The sequence below is a fragment of the Volvox carteri genome (genome assembly GCF_000143455.1).
Source record: "Volvox carteri f. nagariensis unplaced genomic scaffold VOLCAscaffold_46, whole genome shotgun sequence".
Taxonomy (NCBI): Eukaryota; Viridiplantae; Chlorophyta; class Chlorophyceae; order Chlamydomonadales; family Volvocaceae; genus Volvox; species Volvox carteri.
Genome location: NW_003307589.1, coordinates 280,776 through 291,851, shown reverse-complemented (window position 1 = coordinate 291,851; position 11,076 = coordinate 280,776). Strand labels below are relative to the sequence as shown.

The following is an 11,076-nucleotide window of genomic DNA, read 5'->3' as shown; positions in this document are numbered from 1 at the left end:
GGGGGGAAGAGGGGGGAGAAAGGGGGGCGAGAGGGGAGGGGGAGAGGGGAGAGAGGGAGCGGTTTGCGGTGGGTTGCCGATAGGCGCTGTTCTCTAGGTGCTAGGTGCTCTCTCTCTCTTTCTCCCGCATTAGTGCTGTTGTGGTGGTTTGACTGCGGCTGCGGCTGCTGCTGCTGCTGCTGCGGCTGCTGCTGCTGCTGCTGCTGCTGCGGCTGCTGCTGCTGCTGCTGCGGCTGCTGCTGCGGCTGCGGCTGCGGCTGCGGCTGCAGTCGTCACTGCTACAGCTGTTTTTTTGCTGTTGCTACTGCTGCTTTTTCTGTTGCTCATTTAATTTCTTAGTTCGTTCTTTTAGTTGCTGATAGTTGCAGTTAGCTGCTGTTAGTTGCTGTTTAGATGCCGTACACCTGGTGACCTCACCCGACAGCACCCAGTGGGCCGTGTGGAGCAATGCATGTGGCGGTGCGGGGCGCCCTTCTCTTCCCCCACCCCGCCCCGCAAACACACACACAAACACACTCTCCCCCGCCCTGCCTTCCCCTCCCCCCCCCGGCGGCAATCAGACGTCTCTAGCGGTGATGTGACCGCACTGGTGTCCGGCGCCAACTTCTACTCCTACCCCGCCATAAGCCCCTCCGGGCGCTGGCTGGCCTGGGTGCAGTGGGACTTCCCGAACATGCCCTGGGTGAGTGGGTGGGTGTGGTAGCAGTAGTTGTAGCAGTAGTTGTAGCAGTAGCTGTAGCAGTAGCTGTAGCAATAGCTGCAGCAGTAGTTGTGCTGCTGAAGGGGAAAAGAAGGAGGTGGAGGTAGTTCTCATGGGCCTTGGGGGTGACGTGTGCTGCGGCAGTACGTAATGCCATCAGCCCCTCCTACCGAGTGTTGGGCCCCACTCCCGCTGCTGGGGGGCGCCCCCTGCGGCCCCCCTCTGCTGTGGTCAACAGGACCACACCACTTTGTTGGTGGCACCACTGCTCGACGACGGAACCGTGGGTCAGGCGATCAGGTGCGTGTGTGCTTGTGTGTGCTTATGTGTGTATGTGTGTATGTGTGTATGTATGTGTGCTTATGTATGTGTGTATGTGTGTATGTATGTATGTGTGCTTATGTGTATGTGTGCTTATGTGTGTGTATGTATGTATGTGTGCTTATGTGTGTGTGCTTATGTGTGTGTGTGCTTATGTGTGTGTGTGCTTATGTGTGTGTGTGTAGTGTATGTCGGCCTGCGCTCCGTTGTTTTCCACCAAAATTCGGCTGCCAGACTGCTCACGTGCTCTGCTTGTTGGCTGCATCACGTTCATTGCATTATGTCATGTTTCTTGGATTATATTATCAGCAACAAATTTTACATTTGACAAAGATATTATATTGTTGTTTGTTTAGGATTGCCGGCGCAGGCGGCGCGGCGGGGGAGCCTGGCAGTGCCGTACAGCAGCCCATGTGGTCGCCTGACAGTTCGTACTTGTACTTCGTGGACGACAAGTCCGGCTGGTGGAATCTGTACCGCTGCCGTGCGCCTGTCACTACCGGTACGACCGTGTACGACGCAGCCGCTGGCTGGACGAGCGCCGCGGCGGAGGCTGAGTCTCTAGCTCCCATGGAAGCAGAGTGGGGCTTCCCGAGCTGGAATTTGGACCGTCGCTCGTACCAGGTACGACATGCACGTAAGGTCTGATCTTTCCACACTCATATATTCATACACACCTACATTTTCCTTTTCGGTCTTCGACCCGTCGACCCTCAGCTGCTCCCACCCCCTCCAAGCCCCTCCCAGCCCCTCCACACCCCCACACCCCCGCCTCCCGGGCTGACCGGTGGGCTGGTCAGTAAATACTCCTGATTCCGCATTTGATTTGTCTCCATTATGGACTATCCAGGACTATCTATTGCTGGTATCTGCTTCACTCGCCAGTGGTTCGTCTTCTTACCCCGCACCCCACGGCCCTACTGCATACCCGTACCCGTACCCCCCCCCCGTAACTTCGCCTCACAACGCAAAGTAATAAAAACCCTGAAACCCCTCCGATGCCCCCGGGGGAAGGTGTTGTCCGACGGCTCCGTGCTAGGGGTCTTCACGGACCCACGGGTCGCGGGCCAAATCTTGGGGTTGCTACAGCCGCCAGCACAAGCTACAACCGCTTCTACAGCCTCCACCTCCACCTCCGCTGCCGGGGCCGGGGTCGTCAGCGGTGGCGGCTGGAAGCTGACGTCCATTAACCTGGGTGCGGTGGGATGGGGTTCCCGGGGGGTGGGGCGGGAGGGGGGTTCCCGGGGGGTGGGGCGGGAGGGGGGTTCCCGGGGGGTGGGGCGGGAGGGGGGTTCCCGGGGGGTGGGGCGGGAGGGGGGTTCCCGGGGGGTGGGGCGGGAGGGGGGTTCCCGGGGGGTGGGGCGGGAGGGGGGTTCCCGGGGGGTGGGGCGGGAGGGGGGTTCTGGGTTTGGGGTACGAGCCTCGGGGCTGGTGGATTGTGTAGACCTTTATGTAGATCTGTCTACACACGGCGTCACGAAGGGGCCCGGGGGGTGCGGAGGAGGAGAGGGGGCACCGGTACGGGGGAAGGAGGGATTGGACACGACAACGTGTGTGTGTGTGTATGCGTATGTGGGTGGGGTAAGGTGGGGTTCCCCGGTCAAGGACAGGCTACACAGGTAACAAGCAATCCTCTGAAACTTCCTCGTCCTAACTAACTAACTAACTAGAACCCTCTTGTCGTAATATGTAGGTATGACCCACTTCAGCAGCCCGCCGCTTGTACGACTGGCTGGTGCTAGTGGCGGCGGCAGCGGCGGCGGCGCACCACTGACGGTGGCAGCCATCGCCGCGTCGTTCACACGTGGCCAGGCTGTCGTACAGCTGACGGCGACGTCGCTGGAGGCGCTTACGGCGGTTACGCCGGCGGATTTGCAAGTTATCAAGAGCTCCAGCACGTCGCAGGTGGCTATGTTTTAAAGAGATGTCTTAAGAGGTGTTGGAGGGCCGCCCTTTCCCCCGGGGCTTGTTACGGGGCAGAGGTGGCGATGCCTGTGCTTGTGTATGTGTGTTTACGTGTGTACGTGTGTGCGTGTGTACGTGCACGTGTACGTTTGGGCGCTTGTACGTTTGTGTATGTATGTGTATGTATGTGTACTGTGTGCGCGTATTGAATATCGTCCGGTTGTGGAGTGATTGTGTTTTGCATCACCTAGCCATTGAAAAAGACTAATCAACTTAGGGTTGTGAATACCAACCAACCAATCAACCAACAACTAACTTTTTTCCTACTTATTCTCTAACAGATTCCCGAGGGTTACATCTCGGTGCCCGAGCCCATCGAGTTTCCCACCACCTTCGACGGCAAACCGACAACCGCCCACATGCTGTACTACCCGCCAACCAACAAGTGAGCTCATGCGTACATATGATGTGTGAAACAGGGGGGTGTATCTTCGCCCGTGGCAGCTACCCTGCGAAACCCTGCCTTCCCCGGTATTTCGGGGCACCCTCATCCAGTCACCCTAGTCAACTTCTCAGTGGATCGCTCAGGTTCCGCACCCACCACCAGCATCCAACGGAATCTGCCGGGTCGACGGCGGCGCAACTCCATTCCTGGTCGGCTCGCAGGTTAACTTTATCCCAGGTCACCACCGTCCATCAACTAGGGGCGCAATGCCTTCCACCATCGGAAGGACTTTTGATCCTAACGGGTATCGATCCCGGGATCTCCCGGGGGCAATGGTCGCGCCTTACCAGTGGTGCCAAACCCTAGTATAAGTACATATGTATGTATGTCCTACCAGAATATGTACCGCACCGAGTCATTACGTAAGGACTGCGTCGTGAACCCTTTTTACGCTCTACGCTTAGGGCTCTTCCTACTTCTGTGGCTTTTTGCGTTTTTTGTGTTGTCATCAGGCGACTGACCGACACACGGGGATGATTAGTTGCTTGTTTGCTCGGCCACACCCGTACGACAACCGAAAACCCCAATTATAATGCCGTACAGCCCAAACCAGAATCTCGTCATTTTTGAAAGTTCCAGAGGGCTCTCGCTTTGCCGCCGCTGTCCTCGGACCTCTGAAGGGACTTCACGTACCCCGCCGGGGTCCTACCGCCGCTGCTGGTTGAAAGCCACGGTGGCCCTACGTCGTCTGCTGTACCTGCGATCGGCGCTCTGCTGCAGTACTGGACGAGCAGAGGTGTGTAATGCAAGGGTAGTGGAAAGAGGGCGGACGGAGCGGGCCGTGGAGTGTACGACGGCGCAGTACGACCCGGTGGCAATGACCTCGTACGATCTGTGTGATGATCGGGCACCATCATATGATGTTTAGTGATTACACTTTGGCTTATGATTTAACTTTTTTTAATTATGTACGGCGAGAGTACGACGGAGATGTAGCCCACATCGCGGCGGTGGTGCGGGGTTCTGCCATCACCACCACCACAGCAGCTGGCCGAACCAGAGTCGCGCAACGGGAAACAGGAAACAGGAAACGCGAGGCAGGAATGCGCACGCTCAACTCACTTATCGCGGTGAACCAGGTCACTTAGCTGGAAATTTTTTAAAGTAAATGCCGAGAGAGCAGACTGCCGTTTCATGGCGACCTTACTTCAGGTTTCGCGGTCGCGGATGTCAATTACGGCGGCAGTACGGGGTACGGCACCGCGTACCGTAACCGTCTTAATGGCCGCTGGGGCGAGGTTGGTGTGGGGGGAGGGTGCAGGGGTTTGCGGGGGAGGGCAGGGGTTGCACGGTGGGTTTTAGGTGGGTGACGGGTAACGAAACATACACACACACACGCACACATGCACGCACGGCGAGTACGGAACTCGCATGGAAACTAGCTGAGTGCACGACGACATGCACCAGTCCGTGAAGTACTAAAATTCCCGCGCCCCTACCCCCCCCCCCAAGTACCCATCTTCCCCCCTGCACACGATTCCCCACATACACCGTCAACACTACCCACCACCACCTTCTCTTCTACTCAGTTCACCACACACACATCACAACGCAAACATACAGCACATTTACTTCCTCCGCATCGCCCCGGTATCCGCCCGCGCGCCTCCCATTCGCAATCATCCGTAACGCTAGGTCCAACCAACCAACCAACCAACCAACCAACCAACCAACCAACCAAGATCAAATGACTTCCCAGGATAACCACCTGCCACAACCTCCCCAACCTATCACAGCGCCACACAGAACTGCCGTACGATCCCTATACAGTGCACTGTACCGTATTGTACTGCATTGTACTGCACCTCCCACCAGGTTGACGTACAGGACTGTTCGGCTGCTGCGGAGTGGCTGGCTAGTTCTGGTCGCGTGGATCCCAAGCGGCTGTGTATTTCCGGGGGCAGCGCGGGCGGCTTCACCACGCTGGCCTGCCTGGCCTTCAGGCGCGTTGCGTTGTGTTGTGTTGTGTTGCGTTGTGTTGTGTTGTGTTGTGTTGTGTTGTGTTGTGTTGTGTTGTGTTGTGTTGTGTTGTGTTGTGTTGTGTTGTGTTGTGTTGTGTTGTGTTGTGTTGTGTTGTGTTGTGTTGTGTTGTGTTGTGTTGTGTTGTGTTGTGTTGTGTTGTGTTGTGTTGTGTTGTGTTGTGTTGTGTTGTGTTGTGTTGTGTTGTGTTGTGTTGTGTTGTGTTGTGTTGTGTTGTGTTGTGTTGTGTTGTGTTGTGTTGTGTTGTGTTGTGTTGTGTTGTGTTGTGTTGTGTTGTGTTGTGTTGTGTTGTGTTGTGTTGTGTTGTGTTGTGTTGTGTTGTGTTGTGTTGTGTTGTGTTGTGTTGTGTTGTGTTGTGTTGTGTTGTGTTGTGTTGTGTTGTGTTGTGTTGTGTTGTGTTGTGTTGTGTTGTGTTGTGTTGTGTTGTGTTGTGTTGTGTTGTGTTGTGTTGTGTTGTGTTGTGTTGTGTTGTGTTGTGTTGTGTTGTGTTGTGTTGTGTTGTGAATGAAGGGCCCATTGCGAGAAAGGGGGGAGGGTCAGGTGTCATGGTGGCTGTTATTGACACCACCCCTTCAGGGGTTCCGCTCCTGGACTCTGTTCTGTCGTTGCACTTCATGCATATATGCATACACATACATACGAACGTAGATGATGCTGCACATTGCCCTTCGGCCGCTCAACTACCCGAAGTAAAACTGATAGCTTGCTTCCGCAGGGTTACACCCACACACACACCGACACACACACCGACACACACATACATACATCCTAACTCGACCCAACAGGAAAGTGTTCTCCGCGGGCGCTTCCCTGTACGGTGTCGCCGATCTCAGGCTGCTTGCCGAGCACACTCACAAGTTTGAAAGCAGGTAGTTTCGGCAAACATGTTGCGGGTGTGCGGGCGTCTTTGGGGTTCGATACAATACGCGTATGTGTGACCATGGCTGTGTGTGCTCCATGCGTCCATGCGTCCATGCGTCCATACTACTTTATTTCCTTCTTTTCCCAGTTTGCCTTGCAGTGCGGTGTGCTGCAGTGCGGTGTGCAACGGGAGCTGCCCTTGTGGCTGTGTGGCTGTGTGGCGCGAGATCACGTGCATGTGTCACATGTGTCACATGTGTCACATATATTCACATCATAAGCTCCCGCGTGTCACACCGGGCAGGGCAGTGAAAGGGAAGCTCTGAAGAACCGGAATGGGATGAGGGTTCCTCATTGTACGATTTAATGTACGGCGAAAAACTTGTATTGTGTACGGCAGGTATCTGGACATGATGGTTGGGCCCCTGCCGGATGCCGCCGCTGTGTACGACGCGCGATCGCCCCTGAAGCATCCAGACGGCTTCTCCTCTCCGGTCATTTTCTTCCAGGTATGTACGGCACCGTACATGTGTAGCTGACCAGCCAGTTAAGCTGATCCTGATTTTTCTAATTTCTCACCGCGACGTTGGGTTTAAAAAATCTACAACAGCCGTTATACACTCTCTTAACGCGCACCCTCACAACAGGGCGACCAGGACAAGGTGGTGCCGCCGGAGCAGGCCATCGCCATGTACAACGCCGTAAAGGTATGCATGTGTGATGTGAAGGTATTGTAGAAGGCACAAGGTGTGGATTTTTATCTCGATACGCGCTCGAGCGCACACATGTGGATGCAAGTACATATATGCTGCCACAGCTGTGTGGAGTTTTCACCACAGCTGATGATTTAGATTATGTTTTTTCTGATGTCTTCCTGTTAAGGCGGGATTGTGTATGGAGCACAGAACTAATCGCCTTGCAATCGTTGCAACGAACTCAGCCCTCGGGCCGGGCACCGTTTCCTTTCTTTCCTTTCGTAATTTTCTAGTCTAGGAAGGACTTTTTTCCTGTCCCTCGCCCCTTTTGTATTTTTCCCGCCTTTTCGCATTCGAACTTTCTTCCCAGCTTTCCGTCCTCAACCCCTTTATTCGCCCTTTCTTCACCTCCCCTTACCCGGGTCCGCTGTTCGGAACCAACTAACATACGTACGTACATACATACGTGCATATACACACGTATGCATACAGGCCGCGGGTCTCCCCACTGGTCTGGTGATGCTTGCTGGAGAGCAACACGGATTCCGACAGGTTGGTTAGGTGGTTGACGATTTGTTGTTGGTTAACACATAGTGCACATTTGAAATGACGGTTATGGTTGTGGTTGTGGTTGTGGTTGTATACTTGGTAAGTTGTACCAAGCGTAAAGTCGCTTTTACAACTACCGCGACCGTCCCCGCGTGCAGGGTGGGGCGGGGTGCTGCCGACACAACGTTCAAGGACCACCTTTCCCAACCCCCAGAGATTAGCGCGGCCTATTGCTCCCGGGCTGCCTTTCACCCCCTAACTTATCACTCCCCACCCCCCCACTGCCTCCGCTTGGCCCACCCTGCTCACACTTCGCTGCCTCAGGCGGTCAGCATCCGTACCGCACTTGAGGGTGAGTTCTACTTCTACGGCGCCGTACTTGGCTTCCCAGCCGTCATGTCTGAGGATTTGCCCAAGATCACAATTGACAACCTTCCCAAGCCGCAACAGTAGCAACAGCAGCAGTAGCAACAGCAGCAGTAGCAATTGCAGCAGTAGCAACAGCAGGAGCCTACTGTAGCATTAAGGAGAAGCAACTTTCAGTCAGCCACAACATTAGCATTGCAGCAGTAGCCATCGCAGTAGAGCTCAGCAACAGCAACAGCAGTAGCATAAGAGGCAGGCAGAGCGGGTGTAGGGGGTGTAGGGTGTAAATTTTGGGGGGGGGAGGCCCAGGGCAGGGGGGATGTGAGGTGACACGACGAGCACGGGGACCCTGCCGCTCACACATCCGGAACGGCGGGGCGAGCGGGAGAGGGGGAGGGGGGAAGGCGGAGGAAAGGTATATGAAATGTGTGGCCGGCGAAAAACGGTGCTGGCAAGCAGGTCGGGGGGGGAGGGGAAATCTGCATCGCGAAAGCGCGTGTGGCCATGTCGTGACATGACAACGTAAGCATGCGATGAGGAATGAGTGGATGGAAAACCACAAGTTGAGGACTCCCGCGACATGCGATGTGCTACCACAACAAGCACACATATTATATTGCACATGCATTGCAACGGAACGTGTTTTGGCACATGGTTATGATGAGGGGATGACGGCTCCGGTGATGCACGTGATGCATGATGTTTGTCTTGTGTGCGTTTCTCTTTTTGTGTTCCGGGATGGCGACGATGATAAAACAACGAGATGCGTCAGTGCGACGAAGCCCGAGCCCCGGGTGGTCAGAGGTCAGAAGAGGCAGTTGATGTCAATTGCGTTGAAATCCACCCGGGGGCAGCGCTGCATTGGGACAGAGCTGCATTGGGACAGAACGTAGCTTGTGAACGCGACGCGAGCCGGAGGTGTTCCTTTGCTTTCTGTGTTGACCCACCCACCTTAATGGCTTAATTGTTGATGAGAGCTTTTCCTTATAGCTTAAATGTTGTACTTCCCCCACTTTCCTGAGCACCCTCATGAACCCCTAAATCCCGCGGCTGCGGTGGCTAAGAAACCAACAAGCAATCGGCTTTTCGTGGCGTGCATCTGGCATGCGATAGTCTTGCATTGGGATGCATGACACCTACACGCTCTTGCAGCAGCTCGCGAGAATGCAAGCGAGAGAGTAGAGGCACGTGTTGGCACAATACGAAAGGGTCGGTGTCCGGCCCCGGCTGATCAAGCGGCCATGCGCCACAAACCTACATGCGCAGCGCGAGGTATGTGCCTGAAGTTTGCTTGTAAGGATATTGGAGACCGGGTTGGGACGACCGCTAACCCCCATGTGGAGTACGGGTGGTTTGATGACCCCCATTCCAGCGCACGATTTCGATACCCGCAACTGCTGACAACACAGATAGGACTGTTTTGAGTTATACACAGCGTGAACAAAAACATTATGATGAATAAAACACGCAGACCCTTTTTTACATCTTGATCATACCACCACCACCCCCGAGATGATATACTATAGGATAGGTGTCGGGGTTCCGAAGTAAACATTTCTGTTAAAGACGATGTTACGATGAACATCACACCACTCCACAGCAGGCGAAGCAAAACCACCTTCGCATGGGTAACTCCAATGTCGTGTCCCCTCATAAGCGTCCCTTATCCTAGCCCCGGTGCTCTTATCCTTCCCTCCTTCACGCACTACTGTCAATATGATTGGCCACCTGATTCCTACTACCCAGACCTGCCTGCCTCCGCACCCTCCGGTGCCGTCCGCACCCTCGTTGCTCACTACCAGTACCTTCTTGGTTTTTAGTATTTTTTGTATTGCAATTGTGTTTTATAAGTACATAAATTTCGCTTTGCATTTTTTTGCGTAAAACAGCAAATCTTGCTCACCTCGATCCATTCGCGGGACGTGCCATAGTCGCAAACATCCCACCTCTACGTACACAGCCACCCAGGCGAGCCGCCTCCCGCCACCACTGATGTGGGTCAAAACACACACACACACACACGTCACGACGTGCACGTACACATACCCATGCACAACTCTTCTCCACATCGTTCTCCTGTCCTGAACTGAAGCTCGGCTGTGCACACCCATTGCGGCGCATCCATGTACTCTCTTTCCGGCCACCAACCCTAAGAAGCAACCGGTGCAACGTGTGCGACTTGGCGTCGAGCCAATAATGTTATATATGCTCATGAAGTGATTATGAAGGCGACAATCCTTAGATAGGAATTCGCTGCAACGGCAGTGCAACCAACCAACCAACCAACATAACTGCGTAACCAACCAACTAACCAGTGCACAAATGGTATGCGACGGAAACCCAGCAGCCTTTGCGGGCACCCTTACCAGTCCCCACGTACACACACACACACACACACACACATACACACACACACACACCTCCCGACTATGCGCCCCGACTCGGGGGGGGGGGGAGATTGCCACGGCCACCCCCTCTCGTGCAGCATCTCTTATCGGCATACGGAAAACGGCTCGACTCGTGCATGCTGTGCACCTGTGCATGTTGTTTTCTTCGGAATATGAATTTTACTATTATTGACTTTATGATGCAACATATATTTACCTTACCGTTTGAAACGGCCCATGTGATAACATTGTGTATTCCCTCCCCTTTTTTCTGCCGCATGCAGATTGCAGAAGCACCCTTCTTGGCTACCCGTCCACCGGAACCCCACCAGACCCTCCCACCGTACCAGGGGTTGCCGGACATCCTCCTGCCCCGCTCGCTCTCACATCGAACGATCGATCGATTGATGGCGCCACGCCGCTCGCGTTTATGTAAGCGTTTCTGGATGAAACGAGCTTTAACGAAAGAGGGAGCAAAAAGGCAAAAGTGCTAAGCAGTTAGTAGGATCAGCGACACACGAGGACGCAGCTGAGGACCGGAGGACCTGTGCCGGATGCAAAGCTCGCTCGCGAGTGAGTGAGTGAGTGAGTGTCACATCACACCGACCTCTGTCGCGCCGTCCACAACCCGTAACCGGTATACCAGCAACACGAGACGTTTTAAATTAGCCTGATGAGCGCAGGTGTGCAGATGTGTGCATGTGTGTACACGACGTCCTATTGGGTGTAATATGTAACACCTTGTACGGACACCTCTCCTGCACGCTCATGCGAACACGCTTTCTGCCCGCCCGGCCCCCCTGGCCG

The 11,076-nt window shown here is 54.7% G+C and overlaps 1 protein-coding gene across 1 annotated transcript in view; it reads left to right on the top strand.

Moving 5' to 3' along the window:
• VOLCADRAFT_95694 (uncharacterized protein) overlaps positions 1-9,306 on the top strand; it is a gene marked incomplete at both ends in the record, with an annotated part of 11,438 nt that extends 2,132 nt beyond the window's left edge. The window contains 16 exons of the mRNA XM_002954835.1: positions 432-459; positions 561-682; positions 939-1,000; positions 1,450-1,645; positions 1,769-1,808; positions 1,995-2,216; positions 2,715-2,926; positions 3,268-3,371; positions 4,052-4,167; positions 5,168-5,246; positions 6,197-6,280; positions 6,673-6,781; positions 6,920-6,979; positions 7,460-7,519; positions 7,841-7,868; positions 9,149-9,306. Coding sequence (XP_002954881.1) covers positions 432-459; positions 561-682; positions 939-1,000; positions 1,450-1,645; positions 1,769-1,808; positions 1,995-2,216; positions 2,715-2,926; positions 3,268-3,371; positions 4,052-4,167; positions 5,168-5,246; positions 6,197-6,280; positions 6,673-6,781; positions 6,920-6,979; positions 7,460-7,519; positions 7,841-7,868; positions 9,149-9,306 — 1,680 coding nt within the window. The remainder of the gene's footprint in view (positions 1-431; positions 460-560; positions 683-938; positions 1,001-1,449; positions 1,646-1,768; positions 1,809-1,994; positions 2,217-2,714; positions 2,927-3,267; positions 3,372-4,051; positions 4,168-5,167; positions 5,247-6,196; positions 6,281-6,672; positions 6,782-6,919; positions 6,980-7,459; positions 7,520-7,840; positions 7,869-9,148) is intronic.
• Positions 9,307-11,076: the final 1,770 nt, after the last annotated feature.